General features: G+C 41.2%; 1 protein-coding gene across 1 annotated transcript in view; it reads right to left on the bottom strand.

Annotated features, from left to right (window-relative positions):
• The window catches only part of MAP3K20 (mitogen-activated protein kinase kinase kinase 20), a 91,211-nt gene that overhangs the window by 14,402 nt on the left and 50,918 nt on the right, over positions 1-25,891 (bottom strand). The window contains 6 exon segments of the mRNA XM_040068870.2: positions 6,388-6,480; positions 7,487-7,549; positions 8,730-8,869; positions 8,988-9,018; positions 9,916-9,960; positions 20,647-20,782. Coding sequence (XP_039924804.2) covers positions 6,388-6,480; positions 7,487-7,549; positions 8,730-8,869; positions 8,988-9,018; positions 9,916-9,960; positions 20,647-20,782 — 508 coding nt within the window.

Here is a 25,891-nt window from a genome sequence, read left to right as displayed (position 1 = left end):
AGTTTGTAAAAACAAGGCTGACACAGAGCCTGACATGAGGCAGTGAAAATAATTAGCTCTCATTTTCTCAGCCTCCTATTTCCTTCTCCCCGCTGTGTTCTCTTTCCACTAAACCACCACATGTCAGTCGAAATGGGAGGCAATTAGTGGGCTCATTTCAGTCCCCACAACTGTGCTGAAAAGAAAGTATTTATGATGGCACAATGAACAGCTGAAAGATTAAATAACATTTGCCTTTTGAAAAGAAAATGACTTCTAGCTAAATGGGCAATTTTTGATTATTCTCAAACAAGCTTAGAGTAGTTGGTTTTTAAAATACAAGAAAGGAAAATGAGTCATTTTTAGGTGAAAGAATCAAATAAAACTTGACACAGTAATGCAAATAACTGATGTTTTATTGCAAAATATGTAAATGTGTTATACCCTTAACAATGGCTGGTGTCTCAGGTCAGGGCAGGCTGCTGCCAGCCAGGCTCCAGCAAGAGAAGGTGGCTCCACCGCTGGTTTTGTTTCAGCTGTGCAGGCAGAAGAAAAGAGGGGCGGAGGGGAGGCCTTGCGAGAGAGATGGTCTTAAAATGTACAGAAACAAAGCAAGTGGAAGATATATTTATGTCATCAGTTGCCTGGGTGCCTCCTCCGAGCCGGAGCCCTTACTCCTCTGCGAGGCAACAGGCACTGACTGGCTGCAGCTTTGCCTGGAGAAGCACAAGGCCCCTTAACACCTACGCAGAGCAGCCAGCAGTACTAAAAATATCTGTCCCCTGATGGTGCTCTTCTTTAACAACCAGCGCTGTGGAGCTCCGTGCACAACAGCGTGGCACATAATGGTAACTATCAGGCACGGCTACGTGTGCCTCAAGAGCAGAGACCTGCAGCAGACAAGGCAAGAGCTCAGTGACACCCCAACATTTACCAAAAGCTGCCCTTGCCGTGTGATCAGAAGCAAACGGGGGTGTTGGAGTCCCAGCCTCGAAGACTTGCACTGTTGCAAGCAGGTTGCTCATCCACGTGAGCAGCCTGCTTGCAACAGTGGGATGGTAAAGGTGGAAGCATGAGGAACGAGTCCCTTCCCCGAGGGCTGCATGGGTGCCCTCCTGTAGCGTCCTCCAGTGGCATTTCCTGGGGGCCACTCGTGGGAACAGCCTGCTGAAGCCTTGCGGACACCACGTCACCACTGCGGCACATGGAGTGACTGCTCACACTCTGGGACTTGCAGCTCTGCAGGACATGGGCTGAGGGAACAAGGGTGCTCAGGAGCTCAGGAAAAGCATGGCAGGGCCACTGTTCTGCTGGGAACAAAGGCTCCTCTTCCAGGCTTTGTCTGTATAGCACATGCCAAGCCTACAGATAACTGGGAACCTGTCTGCTTCTACAGATGTATCTGTGACCGAGGCTATATGTGAGAGAGAATGTGTGGAAGGCAGCAAGTTAATTCAGTGGCCAAAGTATAAAAATAAATCTTTAGATTAAAAAGTCTAGAAAGTCAAGTGAACAAAATACCTACCTAAAAAGTCTATGTCTCTTCAGGGCTATGGAATAATTTCTAATAGGAATCCCTGGTCTAGCACTGCCTACACAAGGATTTTTAAAGGTCTTGGCTTGAGTTCAACTTCAGTTACGCATGGACGCTGCATCTGGAGCACTCCCAGTGGAGATGATGGAGTTATACCAGCTCCACCTCATGCAAAAACAATACATGTTCCTGAAAAGTGTCTTTGGAAGGAAATACCAGGAGCTCAGATCACCTGCACTGATCCACCTTCTTGGCATACTGCATTATTCTGTTCTTAATGGTGGTGGCAATATTTTAATGTGGTTGTGCTTTTATTTTACAGCTTAGGTAATTTTTTGTCATTTCACTGACTACTTTTTAGAATTGGAGCAAATCTATGAAAATCGCAGCTACAAACACAGCTACTCTGATTCTTGCATTAACTGTTGGTCTTTAGTAATGAAAGCATTGTGGTTTGACGTAGAATTAAAGAGGGAGGATTTAGAAGACAAGGTTTTGAGATAAGGATAAATAACCCCATGTTAGAAAGTCAAGGTACCTGTGATTATTTTGAAAAGGGTCAGATAAAACCAATTCCTCCTCCATTTTTACTTACTGAAGTGGGTTAAAATACCTACAGAGCATGGAGAATATGAATGACTGAAAAACTGTAAAATTGAAGTTTCAAATTTTATACCTTGCCTCTTGCTTTATTTTTAAGAAAGTAAAGAAAGAATTTATGAGCGTTGATATAGTGGGAGGGTGGAGAGGAACAAGCAGCAGAAATAGTCTCAAGCAGTTGTGAAACTGTATTCCAGTTCCAACTATTTCAGTACTGTTTTTTCTTGTATTGCCTGCCTTTTGCCAGCCTGGGCTTCTACACATGAAGGGTTGGTCACAATGCTGCTTTAAAGTAACCTTAATAGTATATTACCTTTGCCACTACACATTTAAAATAGCATTATAGCATTAAAATATATCTCAGTTCAGATATTCAAGGCTAGAAAACAGTTCACACAGTTAGCAGTTGTTTTTGAAGAGGCTCTGCTCCTTACCTTGTCAAATGGAGGGAGAGGTAAGTGGAGGAAAATAAGGCAGAATAGTGAGGCAACTTCAAGGCTTTGTGTTTGGATATAGGTCAAATTGTGCCACTCTCAGTAAAAAATGAAAATATTCAATGTGAAATTTAATGTTCAGTGAAATCTGCCCTTTTGAGGGCCAAAACTAAAGAATGCATCAATAGAAGGCAAAAAGACTGTAAGGCATCCTTCTCAAGGGGCTTGGTGATTCATCAGTATGGAACCAACATAGCTCAGGCACCTTTTCCTGATTGGGAAATTTTAATGAGCCATCCAGGATGAGAAAGCCATGGAAAATTCCCCCTGCACTCCTACAAATCAGCTCAAGCCACAACTGTCAGGGTTTGTTGTTTTACCCTCCATCTTGGACTTAATTGGTGGTCCCATGCTTTTTTTTTTTTTTTAATTTGTGGGGAAAAGAAAAGTCTCAATCTATCACCATTCAGCTCATTGGGAATTGTGTACAGAAAGGTCATGAAAAGGCAGTGACTGGAAGTAACCACATAACTTGAACCACAAGAGTTGGAAAAGAAACCTCTAAAAACCAGGTTAGCTTTGCAGTGCTCACTCCTGATGCATTCAGAGAGCACAAAGGTCAACTGAGCTTTTGTCGCCTGCGAAGATGCAGCTAAAAAAGGAAGGAAACTTTAATGAAATGACTGCATCTGTCAGCTGGTGGAAACCAACATAATCCCACTAAAAGATTCAGTTTAAATTAGATAAAAAACATGGGGCTGGGAAAGCTGTTTACTGGAAAGTCAATGTTTCATTCAGCATACAGAGAAGGCTGAACATTCAAATGCTGTCTTGAAGCATATCCAGCAGGATCCTTGCTAAAGGCACTGCCACTCTTAAGGCCCCGAAGTTTCTGCCTGCTGACGAAGAAAGGTGCACTGGCTGTGCCGATGGGGCACGGCGCAGTGCCCAGGAGAGGAACTGTGCCCTGAGGAACCATCTGCACACCACAGACAGTGCTGTGCTCTTACCAGGCAAACACGTCTGGATTAGCTGGCACCCCTGAAACGGTTTCTGGGTCCTGGACCAGCTTCTCCAGCACTTTTATATTGCGTGGTATTGCTGTATGTCACCCCACAGCAGCACCCACTCCACAGCTTTAGTTTGGACCAGGAGGCTTTCGTCCTACGTGTCCATCCTGTCCCATGCTTGGGCAGAGCCACCTCCAGTGACATGGGTGGGCTTGCTTCCAGGTGCAACTACACCAGAAAATAACTAAAGGGAACTCAACCCAGAAGACCAGCAGAGAGCCAGCCTGGTGTAAAACCTCCCAGGTGTAAAACCTGTTCTCCTTACAGAGCCCTTCCTGCTGCACTTGCACCACCTCCCAGCGGAGCCTAATAACCTCCCTCGCCGTACACAAGTCTAGCAGCCAACACATCACCCAGGGAACGCACACCCTCGATGTGTAACCCAGATTTGAGCTTATTGCCTTTTTCCTCATGATTAAAACAGGAGAAATGCTTCTTAGCTAGGCAGCTGGTTATAAGGACTGATTAGGGTAAAGTTCCTTTGAGAAATTTATTTTTAAACTGATGTAGGCCAGCTTTTTAGCTATAAAGATGGCGGAAGGTATGATCCCAAGTGCTTCTGCTGACCCAGTTTTACAGCAACAGGCACCACTCTTTTACAAAAATGGGACAATAAAAGAAGTTTAAACCCTCCAATCCAGGTTTTCACCCTTTTCCCAGTTCATTTTGGAACAAATCTAGATGGCAGCAGTAGCTGGCTCAAAGCAGCCTCTAGGGGAGCCAGAAGATTGTACTGCAGGGGTTTTCAGAGAAGCAAGCTAGCCAAATTTGCTATACAGCGTGTACCACACCAGTCTTTGTTAATGTTATGTTTAATGCAAATTACTTACCCATGTTGGCCCTAGCACCCTACCCAAACACTCAGACAATCTGCTCCTTCCAGCTGACTTTTTCAAACTGGCTCTGCTGCAACATCTTTAAAGGCAGGTACAAGTCAATGTGCACATCTCAGACAGGCGTTTCCAGCCCAGACATACTCAGGTGACAAATTGTGCATTCCCTGGAATGTCACCACTAAGCACATGGGGTGCTGCAGCAGGGCAGCTGACAGGGAAGGCATGCCTGGCATGCAACCACAGCTTCAGAGGGAATGGCTTCCTTAGAAAAGGGCCCAACAGCACACAGAGCAGGCAGCACCAATTAGGAGCTCACAGGGAAGGCAGGGGCAAATAAAAAAGGTTGTCAGAAGCCTGCAGAGGTTATGTCAACACTACACAGGTTCACTGAACTAACTCTCCCCTCTCATAACAATTCAGCTTCTGTCCCACAGACTTTGCATACGGTCTCATTTTCACGCTTTGCTGCCATGGCTAAAACATCTACTCATCTTCAAACTTAAGGAGGTGTAAGTACAACATGAATTTCTCTTCAGTGCTCAGAGGTCTATTTGCTCCTTCTCTTGCTCTTTCCTGGGGGTGGTTGCCCAACTCCCTGTGCTACGGCTCACAGCACATATTGAAAATGGAAGGAAGATACGGACTTTTTAATGGACTTTTCGTTCCTTCAAGAGTTAGTTGCACATGGGAGAGAAAAATGCACACCTACAAAAAAGCAGCTGTACAGCTGCATAAGCAACATGCATTCAAGAACAGTGAGACAGTCTAAGTAATTCACATAGTGATAAAGAAGATTTTTATAGGAAAAAGAAGTACTCAGGATAAAAGAAACAAACTAAAAAAGGAAATCTTCAGACAAAAAGCTTTTTCAAATTGATGAAATTATTTCAGTATGAGTACAAGTTCCTACTAAGTTCAAACCTAAATGCTTCCTCTGTAAGCACCACCAAGTACAGAAATCAAGAGACTCCTGCAAACAATATGCCCTGAAAGCAAAGCAGCCAGATAACACAAGATGAAAGTCAGTCTCCCACAAGTTTAGGGTGGACACACAATGCGGATTTATCAAATACAACAGGAAACAAATCCTGCTGTCACAACCCCTGACTCTAGCTCAGAAATGCTTTGCACACCATTTCCACATAGATGATTAATTCTAAACCCCTTGAACTCAGAGTCCATGGCAAGCTGGACAAAGCAAACAAAAAGCATGGGACAAACCTCACTCTTGAGAAAAAAACAATGTGGTAGAAATCCTTTGCTGGAACATCTGGAGTCATCAACGCTCCTGTTACACAGGGTGTAACAAGAGATCCTTGAACCAGCTCGGCTTGGAGCTGAGGTTTGATTGGAATGTGGCATGCTGGCAATGGCTGAAGCACAGTGGTTTTGTGCAATGTGCTGCAACTACCTCTCCCTCCTCCCCAGTACCCTGAGAGGACACGGTCTCCACCAGGACCAGTCCCATCCTGCCCAGCCAGCAGCCATGCAAACCACGTATTTTCCAAACTCCTCCTGGCTGCATAAAACAGTATTTCCTTTCTGCTGAGACAAAAGGAAGTCTGCCCACCAACATCAGGCATATGCGACTGCTCAACTGTCAGTGTTGTTTTTTTTTTAATAACTGCATTACCACTTCATACCCATTGGGATAAAAGGAGCAAAATTAAATACTAAATTACAAAAATTGCAATTTAAAAAAAATTATTCACAAGGAAACAAAAGCTTTCAGCCAAAACTTTCTGTGCCACTCTTTTCTTCCTTGCCTGTTCTGGGGGATAGTTCTTCATCACTGATGCAGCCCCATTTTCCACCTTGACATTCAGTCAGCATTTTCCAAAACCATGCCAATTTATCTTTTGTGTCCAGAAGATACTGGATCCTCTAGGTAGGGACTCTTAACCAAATCAATTGATCTAGCTCTCCCAGCTTACCTTTGGACCGCTTCCCGGCTTCAAGTGATAACCAAAAACAAGTTCAAGATTCACTACTTTCTCAATGCTTTCTTCAGTTCCACCTGCAGAATCCTGCCAAAAAACAGGCAAAGGTGAGAATTCACATCTACCACCACCCACTGGGAGACAGGTGCACACCTTTTGGTGGCAGAAAGGATTTGCTTTTCAGGTGCTACAAGTCTTGGCAGGCAGTAGAAAGGAGACATCATGCTCCAAGAGGAGCTCCAAAGGCTTCTGTCTGCGTTTAAGGCTGGTTGTGGATGGCCACCAGGAGATGCTGCACAATTTCTGCTCCTGGCTGAGCTGTTCTGGCACGGTGTGGTGTCCCTGCAAGCACTGTGGCAGCCTCTGCCATTGGAATTGCAGCTGGCACAGCAAGGCAGCAATGCTCTGACTTTCATTTTTCCCTCCAGGGAACAGAGTTTTGCTATATGCAAATTCACTTTAAGTGGATTTCACTCTATAGCTGTGCAATAAATTATGACTTCGTAATTTCTTTTCATAAGCTACTTCAGGATTTGGGGTCTAGAATTCCTTGATTTGCTCACTGAATTAAATAAGGTAAATATCTGCTCTAGCAACACCAAGGTTCCTAAACACTCTCTTCTTTTTGCATGGGTCTTATTACTGATATCAGAAAACGAATTGGTTAATGTAAGGGTGACAAAACACTAAATCATCCTTCTCTCCTATAACATTAGCAAACTGGGGAATGATGGGCTTATTCTGGGCCAGGAGTCTGCTGTTCGTCAGTGGTGACCAGTTGGTGGCAGCAGTTTGGAGGAATGGTTCTTCAAAGTAGTATCTGATTAATGACACAAACAAATTGCAACCAGTTGTCGTTTAATTCTACCGGCACCATGATAAAAACTTAGAATCTCCTTGAAAACAACTTCTATTATCCTATTATTTGTTCTGATGTGACCCATTGCTGCTGTTGACTCTCCATATTTGTTACAACCCCCTGTAGGAACTGCATCCTTACCCTCCCCTGAAGGGGGGAAAAGTTGAGACATGAGAACAGTGAAATATTCATACCAGCACGAGAAGCACGTCTTATATCAACAGTGAGACTTGCCTTAATTAATGGTGGAAAATGAAATAGATTTAGGTAGTCATGGGTTAACTTCTCAATAGCAGTCTAGAAAAAAAAAAAATCAACAAAACCAGATGGGAGTTATTCAGTATTTCATCCTGCAAATACCAGCATGAAAAAAAGCACAACCCCTGGTGCCCTCTGTTTTCCACTGTGGATACATTAGGGCATGTGAGAAGAGTTTAAAATATAGCCTTGTTCTGGAAACTGTTGTGCTAGACTGGCCCTGGTTTGTGTTCAGAATCAGATCTAGTTAATCAGAGAAAGAGATGTTCAGGAGCTTGTTTTTGTTTTTTTTATTTATGCTCAAATCAACCCAGGAAGCTGAGATCTTTCATTTTGGACATTATTGACTTTATTAAGTTTCAATAGTTTTCCCTGTAGGAAATGTAAATTAAATATATCAGTAATGGTGTGTGGGCATGGAAAAAATGGTTGATGAACAAAAGGGGAATAAATCTGTATGACTTGCAAAGCTAAATTTGCAGGACTAGCAATTACAATACAAGTATCTCTTTGCTAGCAAATTGTTATCTAAAATGATTGAGACGCAACAAAATTATAGATTCTGCTTTTATAGAATCCCTTTTCCAAAGCTGACTGCCAGAAAACTGAACTCTCTCCTGTGGCTGCAGTACTAATACCATTACCGCTGTTGTGATCACATTTTCTTAAGTCATTACAAACATTAGATATTTAAAACACTGTTTTAAAGCAAAGTTCTAAGAGCAAAGAAACCTGTCTGTCAATCAGATTTAAAGTTGTCCAACAGAGTTTTGTTAGTCTAAATGCACTTTACGCTATAAATGAGATGTGGAAGTTGAGAAGCTGAGATTTCAGTTCAAATAACTGGTTTTGCATCTGTTTCTCCCTCAGCTAAAGAGAGCTCTCTCGGAAGATTCCCAAGCTTTTCTGCTGGGAAAATGGCCCTCCTAGGTGAATCTGGAGCAGTACTGCCATCCAGCTCACAAGAAAGCTAAGAACTACAGAGGAGTATAAAGACCACAGCACCTATTTTCGTGCCCCATAAAATGCTCATGTTGCTTTGAGTTCTAGATCCCTATGAAGCTATAATTCTATTTATTTTAGATATCAAGTATTTTCTCTATTTAACTTTGTAACTTTTTTTTTTTTTTTTTTTTTTTGCTAATACTACTGAAACCCCATAGACTTCGTAATACTTGCACTATAACCGACTGCAACATTCAATATATGCTGATAATACCTTTAAATGGATGATGTGTCCTCTGGAAACAATTCCCATGTCCTTCAAATCCTCTTCTTCTAGAAGAAGCAACTGCTTCCCAGTGATATGATGTTCCTTAAACAAGCTAGCATAGACATTCATTTCACCAGAAGTATCACCTTAAGATAAAAGAAGTTATTCAGAAATCCACACGGCACTTTATTGGAGGGGGGGAAATGAACAAAAGTATATTAGTTCATAAATGTGAATATGAAAGGACATATGAATAGCTTTTACCTTTTCTAGTAAGTTGTTGCATCCAGAAAAACTGCAAAAAAGAGGAATGAATCTTGAAGTTCAAATTATCAAAATCTTGTATTACAGTTATTTGGAGTTCACAAGTAATCATCCTTTCTAAAACAAAATTTAATAATATTTCTCACTTTGGGATAAATTACTCAAGATTCATCAGTGCAAATGATTACTTCTATTTAGCTCTTCCAAACTGCCATTTTGCAGCCACCTTTCTCAGTTTACTGTCATGAAGAACTGAAATGGCTTAAGCAGAAGCTGAGAAATGTCACGTGCTAAAAGGGCTGAAGTGAAGGAGCCAGGGCTTTTATGGTTTTTGCACTGGCTTTCCAGACAGTCCTTTGGTAAATGTCAGCCAAACAACCCCAGGATGCACAATACACAAAGGGAGTGCTCGACAGGACATTAAAATAATTTTGACACATCACTATGCCAGAGATAAATCACTGATGTGTCTTGTTTAGCCTTTTAACGGAATAAAAAGGTATAAAGTACTCAATGCCATGATTTTATATGAAAGAGAGGTTCCACACCCCCTAAAAAGCCCTAAACCTTTTTTCAGTCAATTGCCATCCAGGTGACACACGGTAGGATAAAACCTTTGAAATCATTTTGTCCTGTCCAGGGTCGGGTCATTGGCGAGGACCCAGGAATGCCCTCCTGGCTGCTGTCAGTTCCCAGCTCCCACTATTCTCTGGACACTGGAGAATGTGGCTGTTCTACAAAGGTAACTCAAATCCTTAATTTACTCCTGGTCATTTTCAAGCCTTTCTGGGACACAAGTTTCACCAAACAAACAGCAGTAAAATCTCACCCAGTTGTTCTGATCCAGCCTTCCCTCCCACCACGCCCACTGTAATTTGTTACAGAGCTCCAGCATGTGACTCCAGTCACATTAACACAAAATACTCACCACATCTTCTTCGGTCCATGCACAAATATCAAAGGAGGGCAGCAACTGCATGAGAGATACGAATTGAAAAGAAAACCATCTGACCATTTTTCTCCCCTCCACCCAAATTTTATTCTGGTGGCTGATACTATTCTGTTCCTTTTTCCCTGCAAAGTGCAGGACTTAGGCTGCAACTCATATTGATGTACTAAACCACTGGATTCACACTGATTGTGGGCTGGCTCCAAAAATGGGTTGGCAGTGTTAAATCGATCCTGTCCCTCTCTGCAGATAAAATTACCAGCAGATCTCCAACAAAAACAACTTAGGAAGCAAAAGTAAACCATCTGATGGCAAGGCACTCTATCTGCCTCTCCTCTTGGTTCTGACACTACAGGAAGGCTTTTACTATGATTTCTGCAATGAAAATAATGCTGGGATTATGACTCCCTCCCAAATGATGGATATTTTCAGCAAAAGGAAGGAAAACTTTCACTGGACAGCAGTGCAAACAGCATTTGGAGTCTGGCCACTGTAGACTGTCTTCCCATCCATGTACAGACAAGTCTCTCTTGGTCTCTGCCACTGCTTTGTAACTACTCCCGTAGGGCTGGGGGAGTGCAGCACTTCCCAGCCTCCTACACTTTGCTGGGTGCAAGCTGGTGTTAGCTCTCGAAGCACTAGGAAACCATGGAGGAATGGCTGCATTAAACAAAATTCTGGGATGATTTGAAAACCGACAGAGGAGAAGATATCACTGTAATAGTGATGGCCATTTTACTCATTGAAGTATATGGTAAGCGTCACATTCTTGGCATTTTTCTCCAGCTTAAAGGGTTAGCATCTGTTGTTGTAGATCTGCATTTGGACAGTCAGCGTCTCCCCAAAGCTCAGGATCATGATGTAGTTGCAAACTCTTTTGATGTAGATTACAGTGATTCATCAGAGAGTCAACTCAGTTACCCACGAGCCCCCAATGGCTTTGTCGCCTGCTTCCGAGAGCCCTGCCACCCCCAGGTTCCCCAGACCTCACCCACCAGCCATGCATGTCCCCTGGGCTGGCCCTGACCCTGGCACCTGCACGTAACAGCGACCCGCAGCCAGGGCACAATGCTGAGGGGCACAAACAGTGCTGCGGGCAACACTTAAACACAAGGAAGGGCAAGTGGCAATTGTAACACCCTCAGGAGGCCGTGAGCTGTGCCTTTTGTAGGTACTTAAGAGTCAAACCGGCTGGTGCTGCAGCAGAAGCCTGGTATAATAATTTGTAGAAACGAAAAATTTTCTGCAGAACTGTAATAATGCATTTTTAGATGTACAGTGGTTTTTTTCAGCTTTCTTCATGTTTAAATATAACCAGTGGCAGAATAGTTTTGTATTAATTTTTTTTTTAATGGGAGAATAAAGGAGAAATGTCACACAGTTAGTAATACAAAAAAATGACTTAAACCAGCAGACAATAAGGAATCTCTTGGAACACCAGCGTTTTACACAGTGACACAAATGCATAAAATTTACTGTCAAAATGTTTATTGCAAAATAGAAGTTTGGAACAAAAGAGAAGCAAGGGAAAAGTTCACACCAAAAGAAAGTTTATGACACCAATCGAGGAAATTGAATACATATCTTTCTGTTTGTTTGCTTTGGTTTTACACTGGAAAATTCAATCCACAGTGTGAATAAAACAAGACATGGTATGTCAAGTGCAATAAAGAGGATAACTGACACTGCAAGATTTTACCACACAGAAGTGTAACATTGCATGTTCCACACAAATGATATATTCAGTTTACAGCACAAGAGTCTTGGCATAGGCATTGCGCTCAGCTTTGCTTTTTTAGAAGGGAAAATGAAGTTTTCTAACACTGTGAAAATATTTTCTATTCGAATTCCATCAGTTCAAACCTAAAGTGTAAGTAGCATCAACTCCTACTATTCAGTACAAAACTTCTTCAGTAGTGCAAAAGCAAGAAATGCAGTGGACTATATCTGACTTTAAAAGGCATATGAGTATTTAGCACACAATATAAAACGTTAAAAGAAAGTTGTTGGTTCTACAGTTTTAAAATTAAATCTTCACACATCAGAAATCTCTGTGCAGATTTTACAGTGTACACTAAGTTGAAGCCTGGGGGAAAGGGGAAAGGTCTCTCCTCCAGATTCCTACCAGTGCATTTTAAGGGCTGTGAAAATTACTAAATGAACTTACTTTTTCTACCTGAACATTCTACCTAGGACTGTAGTTAAAACCTCTGTCAAGTCAGAGGTCTTATTAAAAACCTGTAAAAGCTGCCTGATTACAGATAAAGGAAGTACAGCACTAAACACACACAATAACACTGCTCAATACTTAACAGCTATATGCACACTACAGACCTATTGCTACTGCTGAGAGCAATACCCATCATTACTGCATCAGATATTTCACTTAGAATAAACACTTTAAAACCCAGAAGGAAAGGGAATCAACATATAAGAAAACCTCTGGAATGATAAGCAAATGACAAGCCATGAACATTGACTGTGAGACAAGAGGCCATGCCAGACCTCACCTCCAGAAAGCCCTTCCCATCCAGAGGGGACAAGCTCCATGTCAGGGAGCACACAATGGCTGGTGATGCAGCACACCTACACACCATACCTTAAGGCACTTGCTGCTCCAAGAAATTAGTGGTGTCATTGTCACAAAAGTTACTAGATCTAAAGTTTTCCTTCATTAAGTCCCATTTCCATTTTTTTTCACCACTGCTGAAGGAAAAGAAAGGGAGTTGGACATCCTGTCTTGGTCCCAGCTGACCATGCATCTTTAAGCAAGCCAAAAGCCAATGCTCCCCATTCTTCTCTGAGGCCATTTACCCACTAAATTAACGTCTGCAGTACAGCAGCCTGGAAAAAACACGAAGTTCAGGCCTGATTCTTACCTTTCCCCTCCACCAAATGAAGTGATATTATTTTACTGCAAATACCTTCAGGCTTTATGGAAGACAGAGGAAACTGGGAACCCAAAAGGCCTGGCAGGGCCTCGTGAGCAGAAAGGTGTACAAGGCACAGGAAAGCTCTTGGTGGTTTGTTCTGGCTTTGGCCCAGAGCAGCCAGAGAAATGTCTTCTGGGTTTGGTTATTGCTTTCATAGGCTGACACACTATGTGGCTGTGGGCTGTTGTGGAGAGTTGCATAACCTGGTAATGAGACAGGTAGGTGATGGACTGGGATACACTGCAGAGCAAAACCAGGTCTGGAAGATGAAATACTCTGACCTCCTTCTACCACCATACCTGCCCACCAGAGCCATTTTCAAAGCCTTTATCTAGTGAGAAGCATTTCAGAGGCAGAAAAAACACAGCTTGATTCTCACATACGATAACTGGCTCGTAAACTGGAGACACCTGGTGTGAAACTCATCACAGGAAAGTAAAAATGCAATTAATACCACTGTTTTTTTTAGTAAGCACAGCCAATATCCTAAGTGTAACATTATCTCAACTGCATCAGAAGAGTTTGTCATGTTATCACCTTATCTAAAATTCAGAGGTCACCTTTGCTACTTTAAATGCATGGGGAAGTTTTAGAAGAGCTTAAATTTTCCCCTAATGTAGTTTAATTTGCTTTGAGAAACAACATGGGGAAAAAAGGCAAAGGGGAAAAAATCCACCTTACTTCATTAAAAAATACTGAAGCAAATAGATAATCGAAATTACTACAAGCCCGTTACCACATTCTAATGATATTTGCTGATACAACCCTGGGTAAGCACAAAACCCTGAAGACAGACTTAAACCAGTGACATTGCAACTATGAAAACCTGTGTCATGCTACTTAAAAACTACTTTTATTTCTGTAAAGATTAAGGAGTGAATTTACAAATTTAAAACCCACACAAACATAAATGTGCATGAAGTGCTCCACGATTGTCAAACACAAAAAAAAGTGCAAAAGATCAATGCTAGGAACAGAACAGAATTTTTGGGGTTTTTGAATTCGTAATGTACCGAACCAAATTTTGTTTTCAGTTGTACAACCCTACACGGCTTAAGTGGTACAGTAATTTATGCACAATGATACACATCTTAAGACCTAAAGTGCACATATTACATTACACAAATCCATCAAATTTTGCTGAGTGCAAAGTGGCAGTTACAAAAATAGTATCATTGCTGTGGATGTTAGCAGACATAGACTTACAAAAACAGTACAAATCTACACTGGAAAAGGCAACATTTTTTCTTATTTGCATTTCATTGTTTGCCCTTCCAATTCTCCTTTTCTCCCTAAAAAAAGGTAGCTTTGATGGACCTAAGAAGCTATCCGTATCTAAGCCAAAGGAATTTCTCCTTGGGATACTTTGAACATTTCCTGCATCATTTAAATGATAATTTCATCATGAGAAAAGCTTGCAGATACAAGAGGGTTAAGTTGAAGTGAATAGCTTTGGGAGTGTTTGGAAGAAGGCTGGAGGACATCCTGCAGGAACTGGCCTCTCGGGCGGGTGTAATCCCATGCAAGCCCGATGGAACAGGCCAGCTTGGAGCACAGCACCCATGCCTCACAGGGGACCAGACCAGTGCTGATGCTTAAGGATAAAACAATTCTTTCTCACAACCCAAAGAGGTGCCCACTCTAGAAAAACTCCCTCAAAGAACTTTGTTCTGTTGAGTGAACAGGTGATGATTTCAGGCCTGCTGTTATCTAATGTATCCATTTTTCTCTAAGCTATCCACAAAACACCATAATATGTAGGTTAGAGTTGTGTAACAGGCAAGCCTATAACTAAAGAAGCCACTCAAAAATAGAAGTTTTATAAAAGAAACCCTTACAGTAATAGAGAATGGAATTTTGATGGCTTATTCCCTCTACTGCTGAACTACATAGTAACACTTTTCTTTTGAAATGCTGATATTTTACAACATCTTCCTTTCTAACCTGCATCTGTGTTCGCACGGGTTTCCTCCCTCCTTCTGCATCACCACTAAAGGGGTCATCAGGAGAAACATCCTCACTGCTCTCAACATAAGTGCCTGGCAGGCAATTATTGCAGCAGACTGTTACACACTGAGTTTTATGGTAAGCTGTAACAGCAGTGACAATAACAATACTTTAAAAGTAATGTAGCTGCAAAAAGCAGTTATGCAGAGTCTAGTAACGATTCCTGACATTCCTGCCAGATTCTACTACAGAGAATTTCACATAAGCCCCAGTAGCAGGGCCCAAGCTGAAATGTCACAGTGGCTTCTCTTTGTCCTGTGCTGAGGATGCTGCACACCGTTTGGCAGATATAACAGAATCAAAATTTACAAACACCGATTTTTGCTCTCAGGTGCAAGAATAAGTCCATCAAAGTTAATGAGGCTTTGTGGATTCACATCAACATAACTGAAAATTAGCTTCTAGATCACAATATCTGATAATAGATGCAGAGGTCTGATTGCAGTTTACTTTGCTAGAGTGAATTATATACACATGCACACACACATGAGGGGGAAAAAAAAGAACATTTATACAAATCATCTACTAATAGGGATTACCTGGGTTCTGCTGCTATTCATTTTTTAAACTATATATTTAACTAACTCCTCTCTTCCCCCACAAGCTTCTCTCTTCCTAGAAACCTATTTGTGACTTCCCACAATGTTGCCTTGAAAAAGGCTTTGAATTAGAAACACAGCAAATCCCTTCAGTACAACAGCAAGAAAGAATGGATGTAGAAAACAGCAAATCTGGAAGTAGAAGCATATGTATACGATTGACAATTAAAGGGGTAAGGGAAATGACAAAAAAACACAAAAGAAAAATTTGAAGTACATTAATGGCATTAACGGCATTGAAGATTCTCCCAGTGTTTCCAGATCTTAAATTTATCAAGCCACAGTTTCTGTAATCAGGCACTAGGAATTATAGATATAATCATAAAATAATAATAATCTCAATTAGTTTGGAAATTTTCGTTCCAAATTTAATCAAAGCAGAAATAAGTCAGCGCAATTGAAACAAAAACAACATATCTTTCTACATACAAATATGCTCAGCCTGGTAAATATCTTTTTTGTTCTTGTTTGGTTTTTTGTTCTTTTACAGGATTTAAACAGACCAAACTGACAGGATTCTTGTTCTAAAACTTTATTGGTTTGCTTTGCTAAAATGATTTCAGGGTTAATTCTACAACTTATTTCATTCGCTGCTATCATCTGTGTCATCAAAATCATCATCATCATCATCATCGTCATCTGACCAGTCGAATTCACTGAAACCCAAAGCCATGTTGATTTTCTTCCCTTTTCTCATAGAGGTGGTTTTAGAAGAATTCTTTTTGGCTTGCATGTTTATCTGCATTCCAGAATGCAGGACAGATCCTGCTTGGTTCAGAGAGAAGATATCCCCAAAGCCCGTCATCATCAAGGCCTTCAGACTTTGGTTCATGCCAGCTACCTCCCCGTTACTTGTTGCTGTGATCTGACATGACATCTCTGCACTGTTTGACTCCTCTGTTTTAGATTCAAAGTAAGACTCCTGAGACATTCTTGCAGCAAGAGGTAAGAAAAACTATTTAAAGGAGGAAAGGACAGAGCAAAAGTGAAAGTTAGAACCAATTTAAAAATCAAGGAAAAAGAAACCACCAGATTAGTCAGCAATCAACAGAAAGCATACGATTAGTGAATCTAAACACGGAGGTCAAGTAAGAATTCATTAAAACAGATAGCGTCCTTCTGGGGTCATTGTTCTTAAACCAAAGTGCAAAATCACTGAGTGGCATGGCAAGAACCACAGGCAACAGAGCTTTCATGACAAAAGAAGGTTCAAACTCTTCAATCCTTCATTTTGTACAGCACAAAACAGAATATGACATTTCCCAACCAGGTGGACTAGTTCCAAGGCAATTGGAGTTGCTTAATTCAACCTTTCAGGATTGAAGAATAAATCAGGTTAAGACCAGAGAATCCAAACAAGCTCTGCAATTTGATAGAGGAGTAGCAGCCCCTAAATGTCAGAAATGAAAGCAGCAGCAGACTGGTTTTGAGTGTATGCTCAAAAGGACAGAAAGGGTCACCCTGCAACAACAGCCACAATCAGAAATGAGTCTCTCACCAATGCAAAGGACAGAACTGGCCTCCAGCTTGCACCAGCACCATACCTTTGGAAGCCATCCCAGGGACAAGCAGGCAGGGGAAGAGGGCTGGGTTTGGTCAGCTTATCAACTTCTTCAGGTGGGTTTTGGGTTTTGTTTGTTTGTTTGGTTGGTTTTTTGTCTTGTTTAGTGGTATCAAGAGCCATCTGTCAATTGGTTGTACATCATATTAAATTTCTACTAATCTTCACCTACAGATAATCAATCTCCTTTGTAGTAACAAATGAAACATGCCCTCTTCAGGTAAATGATTAATGCCTCTTCAGAGTGGCCAGGTTAGTAACCTCTGTGTCATGTTTGCCTGTGCTTCACAGGGAATAAAAACTCAGGAGTTTCACCCTAAATTAAACTACCTACTTGTCTTGGGGTGTCAAACTGAGACACTACTAAAACAACAGCAAAGGAGCTGTGTGTGAACACCTGCACTAGCCTTTCTTTCCAAAGCATTTGTAAAACTCCCTACCCAAAATTCATATTTTTTTAACCTAATCAGAAAACTGACTTAAGAGTCAATGGCAGTTGATCACAATAGGTTACAGGGGTGATTATGGTGATTCCCTGGTAACACAAGAGGCTTCACATCCAGGGTTGCTCAAAGAGTGCCCCTTTCTTGGTAAAACCACTTACACTGACTAATTTTCTATCATTAAAAAAGACCAGATCTGTCTTCTGTTCCACTTGAGCTTTCCCTAGTTACATTAGACTTACTATTTGCATTGTGGTTAAGTAAAGTTAGTGATCAGGGTTTAAGAAACAAAAATAAGACTAAGAAGTTGGGATGATGGCGTGCCCTAAATACTCTTAATGCATCCTATTGCTATGTGATGAAAGAACCTGCAGCTAAGCTTCTGTACACCTGGCTGTACAAAAAACCCAATTACACCATCAACAACATGCTAGTTGGATCAATGATCATCAAAAGCTCTTCCTGATAAAAAGAAGGACTCTTTTAAAGACAAGACCTAGTACACAGCACACAAGTTTCATTGCCAGGTAGTTACAGTCCCTTTAGATCCACAGAAGAGCATCCCCTGACATGTAGGAAGAATTCCCTACAAAAATCAACAAAGATGCAAATCAGCTTTCCACTAAACCACCTTTCTAGGTCATTGACTGTTCAATGTCTGAGCGTGGGTAAGCTGTGAATGGCGCATTTTGCAAGTTATAATTACTTTACTTCCTCCCTATTTTGCCAGCTTGTTTTTTGGACAATTTAAAGAGTTTGTTGGGACAGGACATGCCTTTAGTGACACACTGCATATGATGACTATCAGAAGAGACCCTTAGAAATGGCTAGGATCCACCAATCTCTCTATATTCCATGGTTCTTAAATGACCACCTGCAGGTACAGGGCATCAGAGGTGATATATGGATTTCATGTCCTGCTCACTGTCTTCCTCTAAGTAAGATATTCATCTTAGCCTACATACATACCCTCCTAAAGTAAAATCTCCTTTCAAGAGAAGTCTCCCATTTCACTGCAGCTATGGATATATTTTACTCCACCAAAATGCTCCAGATTCCCTTGTGCTAGAGGCTCTTGGAGATCTGCACAAAGGAATTTACAGAGATCAGACTCAAAGGTGTCTCTTGTATAAGATGCAGCAGGAATAGGGTCAAAACAAGAGCAGGGAGAAATGCACAGAAGCATTTCTAAATATTGGCCTCATCTTTCCCTCATGCTGAAGTGAGTGAAGCTGTACTTTACTCTTGGGAGCAGGAGTGGCCTGCCACTCATAGTTACCTACCATGCAGGATGGAGCTTCTACCAACTCTACAACACTGGAGAATCAAGCGGCAGAGACAGCTTTGCTGTTCTCCTGTCACTTGGTTTAAGTTTCTACTCCTGCACACCACTGCTGGCCTCTAGTCTTTGCTGCTGAGCCAAGTGAAGAGATGACTGCAGAACACAGAGCAGGGGCAGCTAAGACATGACGAGGCCTGGTGTTGGCTAAGAACCAGGTTTATTGCCTAGTGGAACCTAAGATGTGTCACAGCTCTGGCTGCCATATCTTTACTCCTGCTTTTATAGTCAAGGTAGTTTAAAATCAAGCACTGCAGCTCCCTGTTGTAACCTTCTAGTTTGATGCTCCTGAGCAGACACTGCCTGAACTAATGGAGGGAGACAGATGCTTGACTCCCAAGGATTACAGCTTGCAAACAGAATGCCCAAAGATATTTTGCAAATGACTTACAGCTATGGATTTACAATATAGTTGTATGCGTAACCTAGGAAAAAAACCCAGTGCTGCTTGAACAAGCCCTTTTTTTGCCAGTATGTTAATTTTTTTTCCTATAAAAAGGCTTTTTAAAAAATATGTTCTGTGTAACAGTTCGCTTAAGATGCATGGAAAAAACAAACCTATATTTCTCTATTAGAAGAAATTGCATTTAAATGCAATAGAAGAGTTGGGTTAATGCTATGCAGAAAGACAGTTCATGCTTAGCACAATAGGCCTTAGCACAAAGCTTTATTCTTGCAGCAATGCCAGCTCTAAGTGAAAAGTACAAGTCATAAGCAAGTACAGCATAAAAAAACCCTAGGGCCTTGCTGGTGAAAAGGTTTGCTCATTAAGGCTGTGTCTCATGCTGTGCTCAGGATAGAGGATGGCCCACAGCTCAGTTACTGGAATCTTGCAAGTGTTAAAGCAGGCATACAGACATCTACTGAAAACATACAGAATCTGCACATAGGAAAACATTTATCCTCCGTGATTTCATTACTGCATGTTCGCAGCTGGAACATAAATGTAACTTCATTTAAAGAACAGCAATAAGCTATGCCTTAAAAACAAGTCATATGTCAATGGGTCTGACTGGAATCAAGGTTATAAGCAGGATAAAATTGAGCATAAGAAAAACCATATGATACTACAATTTCAATTTGGTATTTGTTTTAGCTAGTACTTTAAAAACAAGTAGGTATCAGAATATTTTTTTTTAACAACTCTGTTGAAATACGTCTCGCCATGCACTAAACCCTGTGGTCCTCCTTCTGCCAATCAGTGGTTGAAGAGCATAGTATTTCATTAAGAAATTCAAGATAATGCAAAGAAGGGGGTTTTTGTTCAATTTACTAATAGAAATGTGGGAGTTCTACCAGCTGGTAACTGGCAAGTCAAAGTTATGTTAACTGTAATTATGAACAGAACCTTAAATTAATACTTCAAATTTTGACCCCCTTTTCACAGAATGGGAATTTGCTCCTTCTCAAAGAAAAAGAACAGAGTTTTAAAAAAACTGTGTAAGTTTCATGACATGCCTTCTGGAAGATACAAATGATTCTTACATTTAAGACCAAATCTTGCATCCTATCAAGTCAAAAACTTTCTAGTTGAAGAAAGAATTTATTGAATGTAAACAACTTTCAAAGCTGAGAGCTCTAAATAAATCAGTGGGACACTACTTCAAATGCCTACATCATAATATGAACTATCAGTAATATGTGGTATCTAATATATTGGGTGAAATTTAAAAAAAAAAAATTGTTTTCTGGAGTGATGCAATAAAATTGGCCCAAAGGAACAACTGAAAACAGGAGCACTGCTTCCTTGGTACATCTTGAGATTTACATAGACAAAGCTCCAAATACTTCTGACACAAGATAAAAGGTTGAATTATTGTCTACTTACAGGAGTATTTGATTGTTCAGTTAACTTCTGCTCCCACATCTTCAAACGTCTCTCCCGTTCCTTTAGTTCCTGCTCTTTAAAGCTCAGATCACGCTCCAGTTTCTTTAGTCTCTCCAAGGTTGCTTCAATTTCACATCTGCACGGAGACAATTTGTTACGTCTTGTCTTTTCCTGACAGATATAAATTGTTCATAATTCCCACTTGAATGTTAATTAAATGTGAAAGGCTGAAAAGTACAATACTAACTCAAGCAGTTCATTTAATTACCAAATGCAAAGTCTTTCACAGCTTTAGGAACAAATGGTAATGTTTATATTTCAGAACAACCATAATACCTTCAGTTGAAGAAAAATAACATTTAAAAGACTAAAATACCATATAACAAAAAACCATTTTTTTTTAATGAAAATGCCTTCTTTCCCCCCAGCATCAAGAAACATGATCTGATCCATAAAGAAACAGCATTAAGAACTGGTAATGGGACAAGCATTAGCAACACAACACAGGCAGTCCAAGAAGCACATTTGTCTGGGTTTGTAACTTGATTATAAATGCTGTTTGGACTTACACTCAAAATGCACAAAAGCATTTTATAGGGGATTGTTTTCCCCACTTACCGTCCTGTTTCTTTAGGTGAAGATACAAGAGCAAAAATACAAACTGTGATATCAACCAGCCCTGTAAATGGTTACAAATACATGCTTCTCAAGTTTGGAACAGTTGTGAAAAGGATTTGGTTTATTTTTCTCCCCTTCTCACCACACATGCAAAGTTATGAAAAGTAGGAAGTGCAGGAAATGGAGGCAGTACCATCTTTATTTGGTTTCACCGCATGTACCTCCCTTAACGAAGTAGTTTCCTTTGACATGCTTTCTGATGGACGGTGTATTTTAAACTCATGAACTGAACATGCTCTTGGAAAAGAGTTTAACAAGTTTTACACCACTCAAATACACAGAAGGTGAACAACAATTCTGTCACCAGATTCAGACATATATTTTGCTTGTGAGGTACCCAAAGAAAAATCTCCAATTCGTATCAAAGGTTGTACTTGCATTTAACATTTTGTGCCCGTTTGGGAGACTGTGCATTGCCTGCCACCTGTATCCTGACAGTTGTGAGAAGAGTCAGTCACATGTTTTGTTTTGTCCTTGAAAAGGTGAGCTCCTAAGAAGACAAGAGATCCTAAAGAGAGCTCCAAAGATAGCTATTTGGACTCTGCAAGGCCAAACTTCCACATTATTTTTCTTGTGTTAACACACCGTGAACAAAATATGCTCCTTCTGGTGTTTTCAAAAAGAAAGCAGAAGGACTAAGAGTTAGCTGTCATTTCTACTTGGGGTGGAGAAAGAGAATTACTTGTCTCTGTAACTCTCCTGTCTTGGCATGGAATGATTAAACTCTTCTCCACTAGAAGAGTTCAGCCTTTCAATGTGGGAAAATAGCATACCCAAAGAGTCTATTTAAGCAAATCAAATAATAGAAATATTCCAAATTTTGACAGAACATCTGTGTCAGAGAGTAATGCTTACAAAGTACAGTGAAAGGATTCAGAGCTATAATAACCAGAAATTCCTACTGCAAACTTTACCACCATGCTTAATTCTCCTGCAGAAATCAGCCACCTGGGGGCAAAAGCGTTTATCACACTCGAGTCCTGCTGAGTGAGCTGTTCTATGTGTTGGTCAGAACAAATACCCCTCATAATTACCACGCTTCAGATTTCAAGAAAAAAATCTCTATCATATTTAGGCATGCACTGGTTAAGGCTGATCCCTGTGCTGGGTAGAAAGTGGTCACACATCATAATAAAGAGACAACAAGGGAACAAACTAAAAGGCACTGGACTGAAGGTCAGAAAGTGACTCCTCCCCAGACACCCATATCCCTCATAAACTCTTTCTGTCAGGTGCAACACATCCTATGCTATCTGCTGTGGAAACTACAGAGCAATTTGAGGGCAGTTGCAAGCACTGCTTTTCTTAGTTTCTCTCTCATCATCCCTGCTACTTACACACAACTCTATAATTTTTTAAATATGTAAATTACATTCTCTTTTAAAATAATATTATGCACTAGGGGAGTCCTGGTAACAATAGTTTTCTCTATGTCAAAAGTCTATTTTGTACTGTAATTATCTCTCTCCATTAGACAGAAACTTCTCTTATAATAAAAGGTCAATCTGCAAAAACAGTTGCATTCTGAAAAATAATTCCACTGCATAATGAAACTGTGTAATTAAAGAGAAAGCTACTGTACATTGCCCAGTTAATGAGTCTTACTCCATAAATGAAGGAGCTTGAAACATTATATATGGTAGACCATGTGGATTTGTTTGCTTCTGTAGTTACACAGTGTGAGTTTACTGGTTTTTCTGTAATAATTTCATTCCGTGACACTGAAGAACAAATACTGCACTACTAGAAACGATAATAACAAACATTCACAGATTAAGAACAATGGCTGGCATTTGTTTATATGTCTTGAATTGCTACTAATACACTAATATAAGTATCACTAATCAACTGGGGAGAGGATGGAAGGAGAGATGCAGTTAGTATACATGACTAAATGCAGACAAATGTGATCTCTCACTGAATTGGAACATCATTACTGCTACAGTAATTTTTTCTGACTGTAATACAAGTGACTTGAGAAAGGGCTCCAAAAAGATCACAGATTATGAACTTAAACATAGGGCAGACATATGCAACTCAGGCATAAGGCAGTGCCCCTATTTTATCAAAAATAAAAATGTGCCGAACACACGGGGAATAATTAGGAAAGAAGACACTGAATCACCTTAAGCAAATACAGAGTGAGCAGATCAAAATGTGATATTGAGATAAAAAATTAAGACCAGAAAATGCTGCAAATAAAACTGCACTATATAGATACGTCAAAGTATAATTTGTTTTATCAACTCCAGCAGTCAGGTATAGACTCAGCTCACTCTCAATTTTCATGTCAGTGATACTGAAGACTCCAGTTAGTTGCTGTTATAGCTACAATTTTGGCATGTCTATACAAAAAGAACCTCAGCTAGCCTTTTTTTAAGAGTGGGGGAAAATGCAATCCAGCTTGTCTGAGCTTTGATTTGCTTTGGTAAGTGCAGTATCCTTGTGAAAGTGCAGTATCTGGATCATTAATTCAGAGGTCCCTCAAAGGAACAAGAATAATTTTTGCTTTTCCCAAGCCCACCCTTTCTCCAGGGCTCTGATAGTCAGGCTTCATTAAAATTCCCTATTTTGTGGTAATACATCTCATTCTTTCCCTACTGCTGGTTCCACTATCTGTTTGCAAATAGCTATGGGATTTAAAAAAAAAAAAAAAAAAAGCGCAAAGATTTTTCAGTGCAGAAGTTAAAACACATCAAACTTCTATGCAATTGTTTTTAGTAACAATCTTAGTCTCTTTTAGTTTATCCTTTGGGAACACTTTATGCATCTTTCGTCTACTTCAGGTGGAAAATTTTTTGCACACATTCTGTTTATTTGGCTAAACATTCAAGAAAGCTTCCATACAGACATGGCTTTCACATCAGGGCAGGAAGCTGTTACAGAATTTGGATAGGAGAGCACCCTCTCCAGCTTCCAAACAAGAGCCCACGATTTGTGCTCTCTCTGAACATCGTGTTTTCATTTCAGCTCAATTCAAAAATCATCTTTGCTTTCAGGCAAATCATGTCCCATCATGAATTTTTATTTTCTCACTCATATTTCCTTCTGTCTAAGTCATTTATTCTTCCAGAAAAAATGCCACATTTATTTTTAACACAAGTCTCCACGGTAAGAAGTTTTTTCATTACTTGACAGTACCAAAGAGCTTTTTGTTGCTACATGGCTAATGGCTTTTCATTAACATCTTTTCAGACATTCCTCATCTGAGAAATTTAGGTGTATCAAAACAGGATTTGCAAGAAATACTTGGGCCACTCGAGTCACACTTCAAGAAATAAACTCATTAAGTAAAACAATGTTTGTTACCAAATGTCAGCCAGTACAGCTTTTATTTTGCTATATTAGCAAGGTTTAAGTAGTTATTCGTTTTTCCTAAAGGCATTTGAGTACTTGCTCCTATTTAAAATAAATATTTGTATTATATAGGGGTGTATAAGAACCCCCTCACTAGGGTGTACTTTTTTTCTGACCCTGTTTGTTCCTGCTGTCTGTCAAACCCACGGTACGATGCTCAGAGCGCTCATAAACCACGATGGCCATGAAGCCTGGGTACTTTAAACAGCGCCGTCAGTCCCGTGCCCGGGCACAGGGCCCTGGGCAAGGGGGCACAGGCGCCCAGCGGGGCCCGCAGGAGCGGCGTCTGCAGGAGCTGGGCCCGCAGGAGCAGCTGGGGATGAGGCGGGCCGAGGCGGGCCGGGCCGGGCCGGGCCAGGCCATGCCATGCCATGCCGTGCCATGCCATGCCGGGCCAAGCCGTGCCATGCCGTGCCGTGCCAGGCGCTGCGGGGCGGCCCCGCGGGGGCGGAGCGGGGGCCGCAGTGCGGCGCTGCCGCCAGCAGATGGCGCGCAGCCCCCGCCGCCCGGCCGAGCCGAGCCGAGCCGAGCCGAGCCGAGCCGGGGCGGGCCCGGCCCGCGCTATTTATACCCCGCCGTGTGACCGGGGGCGTCCCAGCCACAGCTCAGTTTTTCCGCTCGTCCCGTTAAAAAATCTACGTCTCGCCTTTCCTTGGAAGGCAGCGGAAGAAACTCGGGATTGCCGGGCTTGACACAAGCCCCATTTCCATGTGCTCGTCCCCATCCTCCACCCCGTCCCGGTTCCTTCGATGCGGGGAATCTGCCGGTACTTCTGATCCCCGCTTATCTGGCGTAGAGCCAACGCTTCTTAATATAGACTGAGGCACGATCGTCTGCAAAAACCATCTCCCCGTGCAGATCTGTTTTCAATACTCCATCTCAAACAGAAGGCTGTACTGGGAAGCAGCAAGTTTTCCAACCCGCAAATAAGCTTCGGGGACAGGTTTTTGAAGTTTCGGCACATTCGAAAAAAGAGGACGGAAGTTTTACCGCAAAATTGTAATGTAATAAAATCGTCTCAAAACTCATCTCCATTTATAAGCACTTATGAATACAATCAGCAATAGCCAAAATCACATGCTCGAGCACTGCTGGAACACTGTAAAAACAGGACTGGCCTGGGCATATACTGAATGTGCGAACACACAATTGATACAACGGAGAGAACACATAAAACATGGCAGAGTGCATACAAGTGAGGATAAATGGA

Source organism: Hirundo rustica, chromosome 7 (genome assembly GCF_015227805.2).
Source record: "Hirundo rustica isolate bHirRus1 chromosome 7, bHirRus1.pri.v3, whole genome shotgun sequence".
In the NCBI taxonomy this organism is placed as follows: Eukaryota; Metazoa; Chordata; class Aves; order Passeriformes; family Hirundinidae; genus Hirundo; species Hirundo rustica.
Note: the sequence above shows the minus strand (reverse complement) of the source record. Positions and strands in the feature narration are given on the sequence as shown.